This window comes from Oculina patagonica, chromosome 14, assembly GCF_052425735.1.
Source record: "Oculina patagonica isolate OP01 chromosome 14, crgOcupat, whole genome shotgun sequence".
Lineage (NCBI taxonomy): Eukaryota > Metazoa > Cnidaria > Anthozoa > Scleractinia > Oculinidae > Oculina > Oculina patagonica.
This window is the reverse complement of record NC_135771.1, coordinates 11,725,271-11,747,956: the sequence shown is the minus strand read 5'-3', so window position 1 is coordinate 11,747,956 and position 22,686 is coordinate 11,725,271. Positions and strand designations below refer to the sequence as shown.

General features: G+C 36.5%; 1 protein-coding gene across 6 annotated transcripts; it reads right to left on the bottom strand.

The window, feature by feature from the left end:
- Nucleotides 1-1,966: 1,966 nt before the first annotated feature.
- Nucleotides 1,967-22,675, bottom strand: LOC144637511 (putative histone-lysine N-methyltransferase PRDM6). Of its 6 annotated transcripts, none has more exons than XM_078496584.1 (7): nt 21,517-22,675; nt 9,234-9,409; nt 6,682-6,890; nt 4,833-5,082; nt 4,263-4,330; nt 3,900-4,040; nt 1,967-3,360 (listed from the first exon to the last, which is right to left on the bottom strand). In XM_078496584.1, the coding sequence occupies exons 1-7, from the start codon at nt 21,576-21,578 to the stop codon at nt 3,094-3,096; spliced, it is 1,173 nt and encodes a 390-aa protein (XP_078352710.1). In that variant the 5' UTR covers nt 21,579-22,675; the 3' UTR covers nt 1,967-3,093. The 6 variants fall into 6 exon arrangements, with proteins under 6 accessions (XP_078352710.1, XP_078352709.1, XP_078352713.1 ...); XM_078496583.1 differs by lacking the exon at nt 21,517-22,675 and adding an exon at nt 16,421-16,970; XM_078496587.1 differs by lacking the exon at nt 21,517-22,675 and adding an exon at nt 16,407-16,543.
- Nucleotides 22,676-22,686: the final 11 nt, after the last annotated feature.

Below are 22,686 nucleotides of genomic sequence, written 5' to 3'. Positions count from 1 at the left end.
TATCAGTCATAAGATAATTTAACTCGAGGGTGCACGCACAGTACGTATTTCAAGGAAATTGTCCTTTAAATCACTAAGAGCTCAAACAAGAGAAAATAAGGGCTCAACCTCGTGCCCAGGAAGCAAGCGCGGCGACTTTAATATTGGAAGTCAGATGTTTTCGGACTATTTGCGCATGCTCAGCTTTCAAAAGCATGCTTAACAGACACGATGGTGCTTTGATTCAGGTTTTTTTTTCAAAACCAATCAAAATCGACTCTACAACCAAACTTGAAAGTTTCTCGTTACGTCAACCCTGAGCAGAAAGAAGGAAAGATTTGAGGTACGAGATTGCCAAGAGCTCATTTTAGGACGCAACCTCGTACCCCGGGTCTTCGTTCCCCTTGACCGGCGGTGGGGAAACGAGTGACCCAGGAAAGTTCTGATTAGAAGTTGAAAATATCAGACTTCCGGTTGAATTGCGCATGCCTGGTTTTCAAAAATACAGTTGACTCCCGATAACTCGAACCTTCAAGGGAAATTGAAAATAGTTCGAGTTATCGGGAGTTCGAGTTATTGAGAGTTGAAAACAAATGACCGGAAATAAGGAAAAAATGATGTTTACTGATTCTCTATTCATACAATGTACCAGTGTACATTTAAAACAAGTTTAATCAGAGTATAGAGAAGCCAAAAGAAAAAGGAACAATATATTTCTAAGTCACTGTATAAATCAGAACGTAACGCAAAGTAAAACAAAGAGAATCAGCTTTTAATGTTGATGGTTTCAAAGAGAACAACTCTCTATACCCGGATCTATAGGCTACTGCTGCAGAGTTTATGCGATTTACTTCTTCGAGAAAAGTCAGTTAATTCGTTCTGGCGATAATCCTTAAACGTTTTCTAAGGTTGGATTGAAAGAATCGGTATCAACCTTCTCCACAAACAAACTGAACGTCTGCAGCACGTCAATGGCGTAGCACATTTCGTGTTTTGAGGGGCGTTTCGGGGACGGCTCAGACTCGTGACGATTTTATTTCAAAATAAATTCAACGTTTTGGACTAAAGTACACTGTTTGCTTTGACTTGTCACGTATTGCCAGACATGGTTCGAGTTATCGAGGGTAAAATTATATAGAAAATGACCTGAATGGAAACGAAAATTGGTTCGAGTTAGCGGGAGATTCGAGTTATCGAGGATCGAGTTACCGAGGGTAAAATTACAGTAAATGTATAACGGAAATCCAGGGGAAATCGATTTTGGTTCGTGTTAGCGCGAGGTTCGAGTTAGCGAGGGTTCGAGTTATCGGGAGTCGACTGTATGTCTCAATGAACTTCTTGGGGTTTTACTTCCAGCCTATCAAAATCGATCCTGCATCGAAACGTTCGAGAGTCGCTCGTTTCGTCAAGCTTGCGCAGTAAGGAACGAAGACTCGAGGTACGAGATTGTTTCAGACGGAATAGGCGTTGCTAACTGATCAACCATTCATTTTTCTTTTCTTTTTTGGAGGGGGAAGGGGTGTTGGTCAATCGCATAAGAATCAGTTGAAGGGGATACGTCAAGGGAATTTCACAGATTTTTGTTTTTTATATATACTGTTCTGAAATTTGCGGTGGGAAACATAACCCATCAAAATCATTTTCTTTGGACATGTTAAGAAGCTACGGATATAAATATCAATTTTCTGACGATGCATGGAAATAACTTGAAAAGTTAAGCCTTAATTTTTCAAGTTGCAATCCATTCAGGCACCAGAGCCATCCGCCGCCAATGCGCAAAGACACTTGTTAACAGTTTCAGTGATCTAATATAGCAATTTTTAATAAAAACGGACCATTAATTTTAGGTTTCCTATGACAAAAATATAAAGTTTGGCTGTACAGAAATCTGAGAAAATCCGTGCCAAAGCCCCTCCAAAACTGAGTAAGGAATCATCCAAAGTGAGCCACAGAAAAAAAAGGGAGTTATTTTTAATTAATTCGTTGTACATATATTTGGACCCGCGCGGTTCCTTGAAGCAAGCAGGGCGTTAATGTTAGAACCAATAATTTTTGCTTGCTTTCGCTTTTTTGTTTGTTTTCAAATTTTATTTAATCTGGGTTAACTTTTTTAACCTTGGGTTAGGGTTAATCAGCTTACAAGCAACCGGGACCAAAGGTAATTTAGACTTATTTTACATGGAAAACGAAAATCCGTCCTTGTTGGAATGTTTTGTTTAATATGCTCTTGGAGCTTATCTCATAGATCTACTCTTTATTTAATTGGAAAGAAATATTTATTTCATGTAAATGTTTCTTTCTTATATTTCTTTCTTTCTGGAAAAATCTGTAAGACAAAAAGAAGATCACTTTCCTGGCGCTGTTCTTGCAGGCTAATCATCTGCCCGAGACCAGTGGATGAAGACCAAATTTTCTTTCTTAAGTTAGAAAAATTACCGCTATTTGACTAAGAAACCTGTATCTGCAAAAAATGTTTCTAAAATTAAAGCCAAAGAAAAAAGTTGATTTTTTTAAACAGTAGTTCATCTCACCTTACACAAGCGAAAAGATACTGGCGGCTTTCGTAGGCTGTTACCTTATTATTATAAACTACATACTATCGGCCACTATCTGTGTATAACTCTTTCACAAGGCTCCGTGTTGTGCGGTACTTGTCTCGTACTTCCCGCACTTATTAACAAAAAATTGCGCTTTGTCGTGCTCTAGGACCTTTTACAGAAATAGAATGAGCTCATGAATTCCACTAAAATGCTCAGTGCTCGCCAAGCAGGTTGATGGTTTTTGCTGTATCTACAAGAACTGTAATAAATCAAAATTCATTGATCTTTTTGGTTTCGACCAGCGAACAACCACTAAAAGAGGTTTCATGTTTGCCGTTGGGCATAAAAACTCTCATTATTACACAATCACGTCTTGCAGATCTAATAATAGTATTTATAAAAAATGTACAACATAAATTGAAGTTCCGATTTTTACTTAAGTAAAGCACTCTAAGCTAAGTATATGTGCATGTCTTAAGAATATAGAAAACACTTCTTCTTTTTGTTACTTTCAATTGGCTAGATAGCTGTTGGTGATAGTTTAATGTTTGTTTTTTGTTCTATCACATCAATCTCATGGGCATTCCTCCGGAGACTTCTGATGTCGGCTGAGCTGCGTCGATTGCGAAAACGTTTTATGACACTTCTCGCACTTAAAAGGCTTCTCTCCCGTGTGTGTTCGAATGTGATTGTTCAGTGTCGTGGCGCCGGCGAATGAACGCCCGCAGAAACCGCATTTAAATGGTTTCTCGTTGATGTGGATCACTACATGTTCTCGCAGCTCGGCTGGGCCTGGAAACGACGAAGGACAGTGCCCGCACTGATATGGTCGATCAGGGGACTGAGGAAAGAGAAAAGAATTCAGTTTGTTAAGGTTGTTAATGTGTGCGGGCAACGGGTAATAAATACAAACTCGGTCAAACACGGACGGGATCTACCGTACAAGTGCTATTAAGCCCCCCCCCCCTACCCTGCCCACGTCTCTTTGTAGCACCCGTATCTATTATCCCCCCCCCCCCTTCTTTTCCTCCTGGATGTTAAAGTTTTTAGTGAGCGCCCCCTCCCTAGATGGTAGATCATGATAATTTGTAAAAAAGAGAAGAAGGAATTGTGGGGTGGGGTGTGGTGTCATGTGGTAGGGTCAGGTGGGGTGGGGTGGGGTGGGGTGTGGTGTGGGGTGGTGTGGGGTGGTGAGTAGTGTGGTGCGGTGCGGTGGGGGGGGGGGGGGGGGGGGGGGGGGGGGGGGGGGGGGGGGGGGGGGGGGGGGGGGGGGGGGGGGGGGGGGGGGGGGGGGGGGGGGGGAGTGGGGTGTGGGGGTGGTGTGGTGTGATGTGATGTGATGTGGTGTGGTGTGGTGTGGTGCAGTTACCTTAAGCTTACCTGTGGGCACACATGCATCTGAAGAAGAACCCTTTGAGAAAACGTCTGTGTGCACTGACCACATCTCCAAATATGGGGCTCTCCGTGATCCTTCAGCCCCAATCCAAAAGGGTCCATTGGCCTGTCAGGGTCATCAAAGTCCTACAGAACGGGCAGAACGTTAAAAACACATGTAAACATAACACGTGAACAGATAACGTGTAAACAACTAAAACGTAAATTAACAATTTGTTAGTAATTGCTAAAAGTGGTATTGGGTTTTTCTTATGGTTGAGCTCTAACCAATCAGACCAAAGAATCAAGCGCACGTGACTTCTCTTGTACTTGCCACCGACTTGATATGGCAGTGTCTTTTTTTCGTACCTGATCTTGTGAATCTTCGAAAAGAAGTTCTTCATCGACTCCTGGGGGCTTCCATTGTACTGTGTGTTCTGAGAAAGTGACAAGCAAAAAAGACGCTCAACTTTGAGAAAACGCAAGATCTCACCCTAGTACGCTTGGAGACTGTTTAATGGGGTAAGGGTTAAAAGACAAGCAGGCAGGCAGACAGAAAGGAAGGAAGACTGGAGGGAGGGAGGGAGGGAGGGAGGGAGGGAGGGAGGGAGGGAGGGAGGGAGGGAGGGAGGGAGGGAGGGAGGGAGGGAGGGAGGGAGAGAGGAGGGGGGGAGAGAGGTAGAGAGGGAGGGAGAGAGGGAAAAGGAAGGAGGGAAGGAAGGCAGGCAGGCAGGTAGGCAGCGAGAGACGGAGGGAGGAAGAAAGAAGGAGATATAGGACGGGAGGCAATGAGAGAAGAAAAGGAGAGAGGGAGGAAGGGAGGCAGGGAGAGAGGAAGGGAGGAAGGAGAACTAAACAAACAACTTGTCAATTGGAGTAAAAATAAAAGTGCAAAGTGAATGAACAAATTGCAAAACAAATCAAGCTCATCAATCCTACCCTTGACAATCCTAGCTTTCATCAATGCCGGGACATCAATAAATTCTGAGTACTTTTCATCGTACCACACCAGGAGCTCTCGGCCCGCCGGGATGTGCCTAAAGGCCCGGTAATAAATGTTCCCACAATACTGAAACACTGTCATATTCTGTTCCTCTTTGTAGCGAGCACACTGTATAAACCTCATCCAGCTTGACATATATTCTTCACTACCGTCAATAAAATGGCTGAACTTTCCGTCTTTGTAAATCTACCATAGTGGAGAAAAAAGGTACACGCCTTTAACAATAAGTGCTGAATCTTAAAGGGACTGTGTCACGGCTGAGTTGATTTTATGATATAAAATTTTGTCAAATATTCGCTATTCTCTATTTTCTAATTGCCCATAATACACTTTGTTTGCCCCCCAAATTTTGCATAAACTATTGTTTTCAAATTCTTTTGGGAGGACTGCATATTTCCAAAACAATAGTTTATGCAAAATTTGGGGGGCAAACAAAGTGCATTACGGCAATTGGAAAATTGAGAATGAAACTAAACGTTTGCAAAGAAATTAATTCTACGAATCTTAATGACAAAACTATAGCTTCACTGCAGCCAAATGTGTCTCCCGGGCGTTATTATTTAAAGTAACAAGCAAGCAAGACTATCTTTTAAAACTTTTCAGCCCAACAATATTTCCAAAACCCATTCTGCAATCCATTTCAATCTTTGTCACTTTTGGCCATCCGTACCTTTTTTAGAATTTACTGTGTTATTGAAACGTTCCTTTAATGTTTTAAGATGTTATTTTTATATTTCACCGGATTTGATAGAAGTCATTTTCCATGCCTAAATTTTGCTAAAATCCGAGACACAGTCTTTTTAACCAACATGGTATCTTTTTGGTTTATTACTGAACACATTAAAACTGATAAATTTTGGACCATTGGGGTGGATTTATACACGCTCGATGTGTGCTCCAAGTTATAGCCAGATGAAAAAGCCAAATAGCTAATCGATTTGTACTATCAGTTTTTGAAATACGCAAAACGGGCAACTGAAGACGATAAAGAAACGGTTTGAGTTTGGAGGAATGAAAGGAGCACTCAATAAAGACCTTCAGCTAAAGAATCTCTTTGCAGAGACACATTTATAAAAAGTAACAATAACATCATCTGTTAATTTTTTTATCTTTTCGACCTTTAAAGAGTTGTCTTTCTATGTCAGAAATCACAAAAAATGATCAAGCGTCTAGACGTTTTTGTTCCTAATTACTATTCTTCGTTTTACGGTTTTGTTTGGTTTGCCGATTTTGTACGACGAAAAAAATTCAAAATGACTTCAGCATTTAATATCTAACAGTATCTCGGTCTCAACTCAATCAATTCTCAAGGTATCTTTGTCTCTGTTGCTATAAAGAGGTTAGGTCACGGTATTTCGGATAACTCTTTTTATTTTCGTTAATTAAGAGCTATAAACTTAAAATTGGCAGAGCAAAAGTCATTTATTGGTGAAATCACGGCCACAAAACAAACAAGGATGATTTTCGAGCATTGTAAATGACACTTTCATACAAATTGAGATAAACTTGAAAAAATTCGGAACGACGTTTTTCCAAGTTTACACGAACGCAATCCGTTTTAATCTTCTCGAAGTTTGCCCATCCATGCCCTTTTTGGCCTTTCTGTGTTCCTTTTGAGTTACTCTACAGTTTTAAGCTGTTATTGTGATATTTCAGTTAATTCTATGACCAGTTGGTCATTGCCGGAATTGATAAAATTGTGTGACATAGTCTCTTTTTATGAGTGAATTTATTTTCATTATTCTTGCCTATCAATTGTATACGAACTGCAGACATTTTCCCTACCTCCCACATGTAGTTATTGTGTGCTCCCTCTCGTAATTCATCTCGTCCTACAACCTGGCCTTCATACGGACCGATCCACGTCCCGGGAGGAATGGGGTGAGCCGCACACACTCCAAATTCTGCCCCAGGGACACTCGACCTACAGAGTTTCACCTCATCCGGGAACACCAACGATGGACTTGGCTGCGAGCACCGCTTTTTCTTGCGTTCTTTTAAAACAAAAAAATTTTGTTTAACTTTGATTGTAAAAGCAAGTCTTCTTCGAACGCTACTCGCAAACGGGCAGGGGCTTCATTAACAGTAAGACTCATTGTCGTCCCCAGAGCAGCTTGTCCCTCTTAGCCGGCAGAGCCTTGGGCACGAGGGACAAGCTCTGGGAACACGATCATTCTCGTCCCCATAGCCCTTTCGTTTCTCTTAGCCGGCTGGGCCTTGGCAGGAGGAAACGAAGGGCTCTGGGGACACAGAATTTCCAGTCCTAGATTCTAGGACTTCCGGTCTTCATGTATGCAGTCATGACGTTTCAAAAGAATGTATGAGAGAGTCGTTCAGCGTTTTTGACTTCCGTTTAGGAATTCTTTGTTCCAAACAGCCAATCAAAAAAATTCGAATTAATTCAAAAATCCTATGCCCCCAGAGCCCTCCGTTTTCTCGTGCCAAGTCGGTTAAGAGAAACGAAAGGGCTATGGGGACGAGAATGGGAACACGATGTGATTAGCCGGATTTGAAAAAAGGGAACAGCCAATGAAATGAAACGTTTTTAAATCCCTTTGTTATACGAGAGTTTGAGAAGGTTGATTTGATATGCTAGATTTGAAACTGTCTTTGGGGACAAGCGAGGCAAGCTGCACTGGGGACGAGAATACAATAAGACTACCACCGCGAATTTTATATGAGCAAATAAAGAACGAAGCGCAGTCGACAAGATAAGTAAAATAATAAGGGATAAGGCCTGCCTCAACTTTGAAAACTGTGTAACTTAAAAAAATTTAAAGGTACAACTGCCAAACTTGGTGACTTTATCTTAAATTGTCCTAACAACATTTTGACACTAGTTGCCATAGCAACTGATTTTTGATAGCTAGGTTTCACAAAATTTAAATTTTGGGGTTTTCAATCAATATTATTTCTATGTTTTATAATGGCATTTGTATTTTTACGCTTAATTTAGAGATAGTGTAGAACACTAGAGAACATAAATCATATTTATTACTTGTTTGAGTTAGTTATTTATTATAAAATCTGAAAATCCAAGATGGTGGACTAAATTTGTAACTAGACCATTTCTCTTTGTAATTTCTTTATTGCCTTAAATTTTGTCTAGCTTTAAGCATTATTAGGTGCCCGTTACCTGGAGCATGCAACTTCCATACTGCTTCTGCGAATTGATTTTGGATAGCCAATCACAAGCGATTTCGCAATAGACTTTTGATACGTGACTACAGCACCTCGCCCACAAGGGAAGTTAACATAGTGTATACATGCGAGGAATTGTAGCTTCTTCAGAGTGTTCTGACAGCATTTCAAGCGATGATTTTGGTGTTTCCTCGCTGCAAGTTCCGGGTAATGGGCTCCTGGCATTATTTTATAGGGGACTAAAGTTTTACAGTCAACCACCATAATTTTTAGGATATTCTATGAAATAAATCAATTTAAAGAAACTCAAAATGGCGTTTACAAGATGGCGGATTTAAGATAATTAAAAACGTCAAAATGAGGTTATAATGACAACCAGAGTTTTATCGGAAACAAAAATGACATCAGACTTGTTGTTTGAAAGAGTTTGTGGTTTCCACAGCAATTGTGACGGAAATATTAATATTTCCATCGCAGTTGCTTTGATAACCCCAAATTCATTAATAAAAATACTATTTCAGCAAATAAAATCATAGAAATGACGCCACAATTACGTCACATTACGTCAAAATGAGACCAAAGCAACTGCAGTTACTAAAAATACTGTCTACTTCATCTTGTATTAATTTAATGACCATTCGCTGTTTTCACCGTTCCCATAATACACCTTGTTATACCCCAATTTCTCTTGGGATTTACAAAGACGTACAATCGTCTCCTGAGAAATTGAAAACAATGCTTATGCAAAAAATTTTGGGGGGGTAAACAAGGTGTATTATGGGATCGCGAGGAATCTTTGTTTCTTCAGCGTGTTTTGACAGCATTTCAAGCAATGATTATAGTGTTTTCTCGTTGCACGCTCCGGGAAATGACATCAGACTTGTTGTCTTGAAAGAGTTTGTGGTTATCACAGCAACTGCGATAGAAAAATATTAATATTTCCATCAAAGTTGCATTGATAACCACAAACCATTAATAAAAATACTATTCCAACTAGTAAAATCGTACAAATGACGTCACAACGACGTCACATTACGCCAAAATGATGTCAGCAAGTATAGTTACTAGAAATACTGACTACTTTATCTTGTGTTAATTTAATGATCAAAGGACAATTGGCTTAAAAGTTACATAGGGGGCTTCCCTCGGGTTTGTATTCTCATTATTTTAAGCACGAATGCTAAATAAATGAGTACCTGGACCATTTTCCTCTTGCTTGATGTGTTTACGCTGATCATCAAGGACTGCGGGCTCCACTGGTGTGTGTCCGTACAGATACATGCAAATCTCCTCCCAGGAGAATGGCGGCCTCTTGGGCCCAGGCCCTGGCATTCTAAGCTCAGCTATTGGTGGGGCTTTGTTCATTCCCCCTCTGTAATAAAGAAAGTCAATTTAACAATTCGAAATTGTCGTAGTTGAACCAGCAATAATGACCACCACTCTATAACCAGGCTTGCGTTTCTTAAATTCAGTTTTTGTCTATTTAAAAACTTAGCAATGAAACCTTACATTGATTAAACGTAAAGGGCTGGTTTTGGGCCTAAAACTACACCGCTATTTGATATAAATTGAAGTTATAAAAACAGCTTTCGGGCCCGAAACGGCTTCGCCACGTTTGAGATCAAAACGCACGCCTGGGGATTTCGTCTCGATACAATCCAAACGCTTTACTCCTCTTCAAACCTCCCAAAATCAGACACTCCGGTACAACAGCAAGTTCATTTTGCCCCTCTAACTCTGTATTACTTGCATTTGGCGATTATACACTCTTTGATTTCTCACAAAGGGAGCAATGTGACATGTGTTGCTGTAATGACGCTACAGTACAGCAAAAGGAGATGTCATAATACAACTCAAAAGCTGCATTTTATTTTCAAGTATGTTATGCTTTAATTAATTGCTTCCTCGACCCAAAACCTAACCACATTAAAGACTTTAACTTATATAGAAAAATATAAAGTCGTCTTCGGTGTGGAGTTGAAGTATTATTTGTAATGTTATTTATTTAAAGGAGCTGTGTCATGGTGTACCTTGAAAAGTTAAGCCTAAAATTTTCAAGTTTGTAATTTGTAATTCAAAACTTTCATTTTGATGTTTCCGTCGATTGAAAGAAAACTTTGCCCATCGCAAAAAAATTGCATGGCAATAGCCCCTTCGCGGATTCTTACATAATACTAAGATAAGTGGTAATTTTTGTTTCTTTACAAAAATAAGCCAGTTTATAAAAACTGAAAAATGTATATATATGTTGTGCTTTTTCAGTTAATGTCACCACAGATGTATGAACGGATGCCTTATAAATTCTGATATAAGACAGAAGTCCACATGAATTTTCCTATCAAGGTGGTAGTAAGTTAATGATTTTGATCCTTCAAGCAGTTTTGTTGTCGTTTTGTAATTCAGGGCTATTAAGATAAAAACCGATAAGACATACGTAATTAAACACTTAAACATAATCATCTCTACGAAGGTAAATCAATACCGAAAACACCGAATGAGTAAAATCCGAATCAAATACTAACACAAATTTATTTTCAAATGTTTAGGACCCTCTCGACATATTATGCAATAAATTCAATTTTCATACCACTAATAACACAAACTGATGAAAAATTGACGCTTTTCGTTTTAGTTATGGTTTACTTGGGGGTTTCTTACAACAATTAAGGAAAATCGCTCACTAAAAAGAGCAAATAAAACCTAAACTTCAAAACCCGATATCTTTTATTTTCCTTGATTACAATTCTTAAATCCACCATAACCACACGACCACCCTTCTTTATTAACGCCACGTTAAAACAAACTACCTGAATGTCTACACATAAAGTATAATGAACTTGACACAATTCTCACTGCCCTCATGAATCTAATTAACGCAGTTTGCAACACCGTTGTTGATTTCTAGGGTGTTCGTTTCCAATACATTCAGCGGGCTACTAATTAAATTATTCAGTAAGAGGTATACGTTTTACCGCACGGTTTGTTAAGAAATATTATTCTACAAAACATGAGTATTCCTTGAAAAAGTTTCGTCCTTGAATGTTACTTCATTAATTAGACGCAATTTTGGTCTCATTACCCTTTACATTTTGCAAGATTTCGTTCAAACGAAGCAGTTAATACCGTTGAATTATCTATATTGTTTAGTATAAACTTGTCTTATAGCCTGCATATCCAATTAATTCCTTTGTGTTAAGAGAGCTTAAACTGACTTGCAGAACTTTTATTTCTTGCTTCCTTTTCATCATCTATTTGATATCAAAGAACTTGGAACAGAAGCTACCTCAATTTTTGTAAGTACGTTGGTAAAACTTCATGGCTATAGACATTCTAAAGAACCACTGTTTCAAATTTTCTGCTCGACCGTCAACAAAAGTACTTCGATTCCTATCGCGATATAAAGAAAAATTACACAGTTTACATACCTACAAATGCGACAGTTCCAACTTTACTTTCTTCCGCGAAAGTTTCGTCCTGAATTTACCATCATAACACTTCCTTGTGCACAAGTTTGTGCATAATTGAATTATCTTAAGTCGAGCTGTCATAAAATCCACACTTTTTGACAGATATGTTTAATTTGTTAAGCAGGTAGTTTAACTTGGTTTGTTATCAATATTTATGATGAGAATATCACTTATACGGACCACCAAGGGAAGGGAAATAAATCGAATAACAGCATGGCCGTGCAATCTGGACGGTAAAAAATACTAATTATAGAAATACGTCCTCCAATATCTAGATAAAGTCGAGAAATAAACCTGAAGGTGATAATTATGTAAGCAACATCATCATGATTGTAAACTATTGACAATACTTATGTCTCAGTTAGAGATAAATACTGCAACACACTTAGATAGGACAAGCGAAATTCTACAAGTTATTAAAACATTCGCCTGTTAAATGACAAAAACTCCATAGAGAATGAAACAGCTCTTCAAAAAGCCTAGTGCTTTGACCGAAACTAATTGTAATTGACTAATGAGGTGCGATAACTTAAATTTGAACATTTCGAATAACTAAACCCTTATCTGTATTATTTTAAGCCTTTACACATAAAATACCAAGCTGCCTTTTACAATGTCGGTTAGTTCCAAAAAGAAATCAACTCTTAGAGATTCCAAATTCCAAAACCTAACTAAGTTTGCACCAAGCTGTGTAATTTGCCAAATTTAAATGATAGAAGCAGCACTCTAAAACCAGTTATTACAAGCCTGCCGGTTTCTGTCAATTCCCGTCGTTATAATACTAATTGGGCGATGATAAAATACTACACAACCGGATTTTCTGCAGCATGCTTTATAAACATGATATCAACTCGAATTTTAGCCTAGAATACATTTTAACGAACACTTGCTTCAGGCGCACATGCAAACTTCGATCCGTGCCATCTTTCAAATAAAACAAATCTACCTGTTAGATTACTTTCTAATGGCTACAACTCTTCCAAATTTTTTGGAAGAGATAAAACAAATGGTCATAATAACATTATACTTGAAAACGACTCGAAAAAAAACTGATGTAATTTATTCAAGAAAAACGCTATGGAAAAATCATTGGGGTGGCAGAAAAGCTACAAGAATATCTTGTTTCCCTTAAAGTAAAATTTCTTTACAAATCCGCCCGCTAGTCGTATGTTAGAAAATAATAGACGGCTTACTGGATACAATCTTCATAATCAGTTTTCCCACCAAGGTGCGGAAAACAATGAAAATAACAAAAACTCTGACTCACCACAATAAAAAGTCGTCACTGTCAGATTGCTAAGAGTTATACAACGTTTACAATGCAAGTGTCAATGTTTCCGACAGCCCATATAAACCAGACAACGATTCTGAGCAATATTTTGCATCCAGGCCAAAATTTGACCACTAACAACATGAGCTTATTATTAAATAAAGCGCCTTGTTTTCGGTTTGGGTTTATTTGGGGCTTTGTTGCAATAATTAATACTAATCAATCACTTATCACCTGGCGAAAGCTACGATAAGCTGAGAAAAAGTGCAAGTCTTCGCGTCTTTGGCGGGTGGAATTAATCCAGTTTACATAACTAAGCATTATAGGCGTAATTTGTCAATTTGGTTTGAAATACCTGACCACATTACCGAATAAAACCTTATTTTGTTTAGTAAAATCCCAAAAGAACTCCCCATTAACTCATTTTAACCGTTTGCAATTTCTAAGGTTTTGCTTACGTACGACACACAGCGAGCCATTTATCAACTGATAAATCATTCAGAAACGAGGTGCGACTTTAAAATACACGATTGTTAACAATTCTTATTCTGTCAAATGTTTTTCTTTTCGCACTTGAAAACTAACACAAGCTTCACGCAGGTCATTTTGTTCAAAAATATGCAAAGTTATGTCTTCTTTGAAGCGAAAAGTTGCCAAAATTTTGTTTAATTTAGCAATTTCTTGTAGATAAAATACTGCGCCATTTTTAGGCAAGGTGGAAACACGTGTTCTCAAGTAAGTAAAATAAATGCTCGGTTGAGCAATAATTCGCATTTGGCCCGATTGTGCAATATCGGATCGTCTATTTGTGGCTTTACAATGTTTTCTTTTTCGCTTAACTATCAACAAGATAAATACATCATATACCATCAAGGAATTCACACAAATTCCATAACCACAACCACCTCAAATCACAATTTTTCTTACTTTTGAACTTGCTTTGTCGCCAATTCGTCTTGATTAGGTCTCCAAAACGCTGTCTTGTGCATAATTGGATAATATCCCTTCGAACTGTCGTGAATTCCGCACTTTTTGACAGAAATGTTTAATTTGTTAAGCAGGTAGTTTAACTTATACAGTTATCAATATTCATGATGAGAATTTTAGGTTATCGACCGCCAAAGGCAGGGAAATAAAAACCGATAACAACATAGTCGGGAGATATAGGTGTGCAAAGATAATTCTTTCTAGTCTACATAGAATTTGCGCTTTACATTTTATTGGTATAACATAATTAAAAAATGCTATCATTTTTTGGAAACGATATTTCATTTTTGAACTAAGGGAATTTATGCATAAGAAAAAATTGAATTGCGCAATTTAACTAGATAACTATCAACACTGGATTTAATAAAAACATATTTCTGAAATTTTGATGTTTGCTTGAATTCAAGAGAAAAGAAGAATGCTAACTTGCTTCTTTTCTGTGAATAAAAAAATAACTTTTAAAGGATGATGACAAAAAAATGGTTTCCATCGAAGCGAGAACAGCAGGGTTTTTTTTCCGAAGCAAATTTTGTTTCCCTCGTCGTTGCTATACAGGCGCATTCTTGTTGTAATATTTTTACAAAACTATTCAGAGTAAACATAATAAATTGTGGTGCAAGATAATTTGTCTAACGTATTCAATTTGTCGTCAAAAATAGATATCTTATGCAAGTCACGTAAGAAAATCGGCAACTTTATACAATATAAAAATGTTTAGGAAATCTGTTAAATGTTTTCTGTTTATTAACAGAGAGAAAATGGGGCGTCAAAGAACGACTGGTCCTTTTGTTCGAAATAAATGTTTGAAATAAATGTTCGTTCCTTCCAAAAATACTTGTCTGGAGTTTCAACAAAGAAAAAAAATAATGCATATATTATGATCGACAGTTTAGGATAGTTTATGATTGACATTTTGGACAAATAATCCCCCTTTTATTTTACCTTAACTTTTCTGGTAGAAATAAGAAATATAATACCTTTCAAAAAAATATTTGGAACAGTTTCTGTCGTTTCTGAACAAGCAATAAATTTTAACTAGGTTACCGTATAAAGTAAAAAGGTGCGTGTTTGGAATATATTTAATACCCTGAAAACAAATAATTTTAGTGTCAGGCAACACTTTTTTTGACACCCACGTCACGAATATTCCACGCAAGGCACGCAACGAAACGTTTCAGACAATTTAAAACACTAGAAAATTTTCGGATTTTTGTCAATAAAATATTGTTACAGCTAATTTTACTGCTACAACATAAAATAAATTTTTCGATTGTTAGAAAATTCTGTGCAATATTACAAAATTATTCTTCATAAAACTACATCAGTCCATTTTAAATTTTCATTGACGAACTGATAATTATCAGTTGATGTTAACATAAAGGTATCTATCATATGCTCAATCATTGGTGAACAAGTCATGATAAAAGTATCTAACAAGTTACCATAGCAACAACATTAACAAGGTATGGATAGGTAAGGAGAAAACTAACTGACATCTGAGATCAGAGATCTACAAAATTTGCTGATAGCCGAGAATTGGGCAAAAAATTGACTATTGCTGAGAAAGCGGCCGAAATATTTCATAACCGATAACTGAGATTTACGGCACCCCCATTTAGACAGTCAAAAAAATTATTGCACTTTCACTCATTTCCTAAAGTGAAACAATTCAAGGATGACATTTAAAGAGAAGGCTGGCATAAGTCTAAGCAGAAGAGAAGCTTTTATCCCCAAGCAATTGAAAAGTTGACATTTTAGCCTGAAGACAACCAATAATTTATACACAACAGTCAGCGCATCGACAGCAATATTGCATACTGCCTTGAATTCACTCCAAAACGTAATTCAATGTAAAATATCATTACACAAAGCACCTTGTTTTCGATGATGTTAGTTTTCTTCGGGCTTGTTGCAATAATTACGAAAACTCGTTAAGTGTCAGCTAGTGACAATCTTGAGTGTTCACGTTAAAACTCTATTAAGTCCATCACAGCCAAAATATATCAAAGATGGAACTTCCCTAACAACAAAAGAAAGGTCGCAAAGCTAACCATTATAAAGCTTTGGGGCATTAAAGTTAACACCTTTTCGCAAACCTAATTAAGTCCAATTCGACACCGTTGTAGATTTCTAGGGCTTTGTTTACAATAAATTCAGCGGGCTATTAATGAATTATTTACAGCTCGGGGCTACTTTTTACCACAGTTTTTAAAGCATTTTTTATTCTCAAGAAAACTATTTATAACACCAGTTTGTTCCAAAATAATTCTAATATGACGCTTTGAGAGTGACTCATTTTTTATCCACCAAATGTGCACATTTTACTCAACCGAACGGGCTTAAAATTGAGACAGAATTGGATTAATAAACACACAAATTTCAAATCTTTCTTCCACAAGCAAGATAAAAATAGCACATTCAGACAACGGATGTCCCTTGGCCAAAATGCACGTGTTTTTCAAAATTTCTAAGATCTAAATAACATAAAGAATTACTTCAAATTGATCCTAGTAAACTTCAACTGCCCTACAAAGTTATTTGTGGCTTGGTTATATTTTCCCCCAGTTTCTATAACAATACTACCTCATAGTTAGATATCATCAAGGGATTTACACCACTTAAATAAACACAAACCTTAAAACCACCACAATTTTCTTACTTGTGAGTTTCTTTTGTGACTGATCCTTCTTGATTTGGCCTCCAATACTCCGTCTTGTGCATAATTGAATTATCTTAAGTCGAACTGTCATAGAATCTACTTTTCTGGCAAAATTGTTTGACTTGTTAAGCAGGTAGTTTAACTTATACAGTTATTAATATTCATGGCGAGATATTGACCGCCAAGGGCAGCGAAATACTGCACAATGTCAGCACGGTGGGGCGAATAAGGTGAAAACCGTAAAAAAAGGTTTCAAATTGTTTCAGGTTTTATACAAACTTGAATTAAAACTTAAAGAGAACGGCCAAGTCGCTTTAAACAACTACACGAGATTGTTGTCAACATGTTATCTTTGGTGCTGTAATTGACTATAGTTGAATTATTTCGGTAGATATTATTGGTATGTACTTTTTCGAAGCATTTTTCCACCTAAGCAGGTGATAGTCAAGATATTAAAAGTTTTCTTAATTATTGCAATAAAATCCCGCATAATCCATAACTGAAAAACTGAAAACAAGAAAAACATATGCTAGAAATTCCCTCAGGGCAAATATAACTATTTTGTGTTTGACAAGACATATACATATTGGTTGTTTACTTTAAAAAGCTACAATCACATCTTAAAATTTCGTGTAAAATAATAATAAATTTTTCTGATCAAAATGATATATCTTTTAAAACAGTAAAACGTCATAATATTACTACTGCTATACTGAAATGCATCTTTAGCGGACAATCTCAACAATAAGAATGTATTTCGTTTGCTGATAAGTAGCTTGCAAAACGAGATAATAATATTTACTTAGTAAAAGTATTTTCAATTGCTGTAGTAGGTCTGGTTCCCTGTAATGAAACAGTGACAAAATAACCCATATTGATCATAAAACGTTCACAATTGCTGAAAAAGCCTTTTTGTAGTTCTTCGAGATAATATATCTTTGTGTCTTATATTAGAAATTCGTAATTTAATTGCATTTATATATCTACCCTTCAAAAGCATTAGTACCTTTTGGTCAATTTAAATTTGTATTTTAACAAACTTATTTCTCGCCGCTGTTAATTTTAAGGTGTTTATTTAGGTTACAACCATTTCAGAGATTTTTCTCCAAATTATTATTCTCCAAAGCCAGGGGCTATTCTAACCACGAGGTTTGTCTTCTAATCTTAATCTTCTCGCAGGACAAACTCCTTTGTCATTTCCGAATTTTAGGGTATTTTATTTGATAAAAAAAACTCCTTTCTAGAGCCAGAGGCTTTTTTACCGTTTGTTGTAAATTCTTAGAATCGCAAGACATAGTACTTCTTCGCCAACTTAAATGCATTTTCCCTTGAAGGGAAAATGCAATTTATTTTACAAGGTTTTTAAAATTTTCAATTTATTTACATAATTTGTTATTCCCGCCAAGTTATTAGTTTTATTTATTGACATAAGTAAACATAATAGAGAAGAATAACCAGATCTTTGTAAAAATATTTTACTAAAACTTGATTCCTTATAATTTCACCAAAATAGCATGTAGATCTTAAATCAAGGCACTGGAAAAAAATAAGTCCAATAACGAATGCAATAAATGATACTGGCGTTTTTTCGTTTACGACAAAATTAAAGTAAGGACAGCAGTTTTTAAAACATTTCTTGGAAACTAAATATTATTGCTTTTTCGAATGCTGTACTGGTACAAAACCACTCGTAAAAATTGTCTTGTAACGTTGTAACGCACTACTTCAATTTCGGTCGTTGCAAAACAAAAAAAGATAGAGTCTGTGCTAATTTTGTCGCCGAACATGTGTTTGGCAGCGTTTTCATTGCAGAGGTTCTGCGGAAAAGCTGTGACAAATTAATGTAATAAGCGTTGCATCTTTCGTTTACGTTGTCTCGCAAAGCAAACTCTACGAAACATTTCCGAGCATGTATGAGTGAGAGACAATTTGTTACTTTTCTCCATTTCATGATGATAGTACAGTTATTTTGTAAAAGCCTACGTGAATATTACAAGAACATTTTTCTACTTATCAATAAATTTCTTCCTGAAGCTCCGATAAAGGTATCAACACAACTGCTTTTTAATGCATTGCGAAAAATTCTCACACAAGCGTCCGCAAACAATGCGTTGTTTTTAATTAGAAGCAGCAAGATTTTTCACGACTAAGATTTGCTACATAACCCTTCACTTCCAAAAATGCTAGACATGTTGCAGATTTTATGGATTCTAAATGAAGATGAAATAAGATTTTATCAAGATCACTTTTCTATTAAATTCACACTGAGCAGGTAGGCTCGAGGAAACATGTTTTACAGGAATGGAAAAATTCGAAAATTGAGTAACAAGAGAAAACAAAGCACTGCTTGTACCTGAAACAAGAGATTCGCAGTGAATACTTTGTGTCAACAAAACCGTATTGAAAACTTGAATTTTATCCTTCAATGCAGGGAGAAATTAGAGATAATATACAGATTAAGACATAACGAGTCTCCTATCCAGATAATTTGCAAATTAGAATTTGGATTAACCGACTGGATTTGAATGAAGCAAAAACAAGCAAATTTAGTCAAAACATGGGGTTTTCACAGAGGTACTTTCTAGAAGAATTTATTTTGTAAGAATATCGAGGCTGAAATTTGCGAACTTTAAGGAATATTTTAAGAATAACCCCGAGGCTGAGATTTTAAAAAGAATATAATTTTTTGTGTTGAAAATACAATTCAGTATATGTTTTTAACTAAACCGTATAAAATTATTCCTTTCTCTAAACAGAAAAACTAGCCAATAAAACGATAAAAACCTGCATTAGCCAAAAGGCCATTTCCGATATATTAAAATCTAACTTGGCTCCGGGCTTGGGGGAATAAAACAAAAGATATCACGTCGAGGTTCAGAAATGAATAAATCATTTCTTTTGTTTTATTCCCCCAGCCTCGGAGCCAAGTTAGAATATTAATGTTCGGAATTGGCCTAATGTTCGATGCTAATGTCAGTTCGATGAATGGTACATGTAATACATTATTACGGTATACAGCACAAACGGGAATGTCATAGGCTACAATAATAAGAATATTCACAAGAATATTTTCAGCCTTACAGCGGCAGAAAAATAAGAATATTCAACTTGCCGAAACTTAGGTAGTTCTTAATCAAAAGAGCGAAAGTTGAGGAAGTTTGCTTCCGTAAGGTCGCAGTTTGATTTTCAAACTCAGCAACGTCATTGGCTATTTCGTAATGTGGTTCCCAATTTCCACTAGGGCAGCGAATTCTTTGGTTTTGGGGGCTAACGGCGTAATCCCTGTGTATAGTTATGTCTCCGAAAGTTGACTGTAGTTCGTATGAGGCCTTGCAAAAGCTTCAACCCGACCAAAACAAAGACATATTTTCTTCCTCCTCGAGAAAGTCTGTGTGGCAACGATTGTTAAAAATGCTATTTTTAATTGAAACTTAAAATCCAGGTCAAAATAAGGTTGGACGATGGCTTTGTTTTTAGCAGTACCTGTCATAATATTCATAACATATCAAAAACTCTCATCGATTCTAATTACTCAAAAAAGCGTGCTTATAACACACCAGAAGATTTATAGACTTATCAAAGTGTTTAACATATTAAGAAATCGCGAGGAAAACTTAATTAGTTTATACCAAGGAAAAGAAAGAAGAAAATGGTTTTGTGCTATAGAAGTTATTTTCACCACAGCTTATAAACAAATAAGACACTGAAATGATAAACAGTGGTTGTTGTTAGAAAGAACGCTTCTTACACGTCTATTTTTTTTTACAAATGAAAGATTAAAGAAATTCTTAATTTTTTTTAGACGGCGAAAAAAAAAAGCTAAATTGCAAGAAGGATAAAAAAGTCAAAGAAACCGACGTCTACAAAAGCCCTCTCACAAAATCTGGTCTACTATCGAGTATCAGTTGGCGGACTTTGATTTTCTTTTGTTTTATTTTGCACCATTTGTAGATTATATATTAACATTTTCCCACTTATCTACAATTCTAGAATAAAATTGATCTGACATCTAGCCGTATTCCACGGCAGAAGTTATAAGTTTTATTACCACTGAATTCTCTTACTGAAATGCACTTTGGTCAAGATGCAAAAAAGAGAAGTTAATGTCATTATACAACAAAATGCCGAACAAAACACTTGGCCAAATGAAGTGTTTTTCTTCTCTTTCTAATTACCTTCGGGTAGGGACAAAATGAACCGAAAAATGACTTCGACATATGGCAAATGTGAAATATCTGGTATTTTGTCAGCCAAATTCAACACCTAAAGATACTCAATCATATGTAAAGCAGATTGTTTTTAATTTGGTTTTATTTTGGGATTGGATGTAATAATTGGAAAAAACACTCTTTTGTCACCTGGTATTGAAATTATTAAACTGAAAATAAATGTGATTCTTTGCTTTTCTGCGAGTGGAATTTTTAGTATTCAGATCGGCATATAACGAAACAGTTACATATTTATCATCAACGTAGGCTCTGAAAAACGTTACCAGTTAGATACGACGAATATATTTTATGACAAAAGAGTCAATATCGTTTTACGTTATGAATCTAATTTACTCAATTTTCCACCGTTGTTGATTTCTTGGAGGTTGTTTCTGAGATATTCAGCAGGCTATCAATCAATTATTCATACCCGGAGCTACTTTTTACTAAACGGTTTATGAAGAATCCTAAAATGTGATTTCTGTATCAGAATTTTCATTGAAAAGTTCAATAAAATAACTTGAAAACCGACAAAACTTCTCATTAAACAATTTGCATTTCATATTTAACAGATAAAAAAAATTCAAATGCAATGTTAGTTTTTGTCTCAGTTAGACCTCAACTTATTTTGGGTTTTTTCTAAACGTAGCAAAAGTTGAGCACAAAATATCTAATTTCTTGTGATAATCACTCGGAGTTCGTCATCTTTGCGCCAAAATTAATGTGCGCCTAAAAATGCCTGCTAATGTAAGTAAATTCATTTTTATCGGGAAAATGTCGGAATTATAGACTTTGTAGTGTTTTCATATCGCCGTAACTATCAACAAGCATATCTTGTAGTTAGACACCGTCGTTTGCCCAAATTAGTTAAATTATAGTTTAACCTACTTGGCACCGTCTGTTGTGGTTGCTTTGTCCTGACCTTGCCTCAAAAATCCTGCCTTGTGCATAATTGAATTACCTTAAGTCGGACTGTGATAAAATCTACACTTTTTGACAGATATGTTTAATTTGTTAAGCAGGTAGTTTAACTTATACTGTTATCAATATTAATGATAAGAATATTTGGAAATCGACCGCCAAGGGCAGGAAAATAAATTACAAAAACAGCATGGTCGGATAATATCGACATAAAAATAGTTCCATAAAATGCTTTGATGAAATTTCTTTACAGACGCTGCAAAACGTTGCATCGTTTTTTAGGAATTCCATATAACAAACTTTTTACAGTTCAAAGCCAATAAAATAGTACCTCCAACAAATTGTTCAGTTCTGAACTCAAAATATTTATTCTTTTTACTTATTGTCATACATTTCTTGTAATGTTTGTTCGGAGAATTCGGTGGTTCATCAGCAGTTGATGAAGTTGTTTATTCTCATCACCAGTTTGCTTAACAATGCATTGTGATTGAAAGAAGAAGTTAGATTTTGAACAAACATGTTATCTTTAGGCAGCGAGACGTACACTTGTTGTGTATCTAGTCGCAGGAACACGTAATAAAGCCAGATGGATCGGTTCAGGATTGACAACCGATGGACGCCTGCTTTCGTTGTCCACAAATTGCACAAGCTCTTTTTTTTGTCCTGCTTTTCAGTCCTCAACTTTGATTCGTTCACCTTTAACCAGCTTTTGGACAAGCTTTGCAGGTCGTGGTAGATCGTTTCGTACGATTCGGCGATGCCAACAGTTCAAACTAAAATGAAAATGACAAAGACAAAGAAGCAAACGATGTACGAGGTATCAACGAGGTCAACTGATTGTCATTTTATCGAGCATGGAGCTCCACAGTATCTTCTAGGCATACGATGACCAGCCAATCCACGGAAAGATACACCAAAGTGACGCAAATCACCAGAGGAAAACCATGATCTTGAAGATCTGTTTGTGCATGACATCGACTGCGACTGCATGATGGGTCGTCATGCACTTCCCAACTGGGATGGCTGTCTGATGCAACATGGGTCGGAGGCCAAAGATGACGTTTCAACGCATGTGTACTGACGTCATCCGCTGACACTGAATGCTCTTTCGAGATCACAAACATGGCAGTACGACGT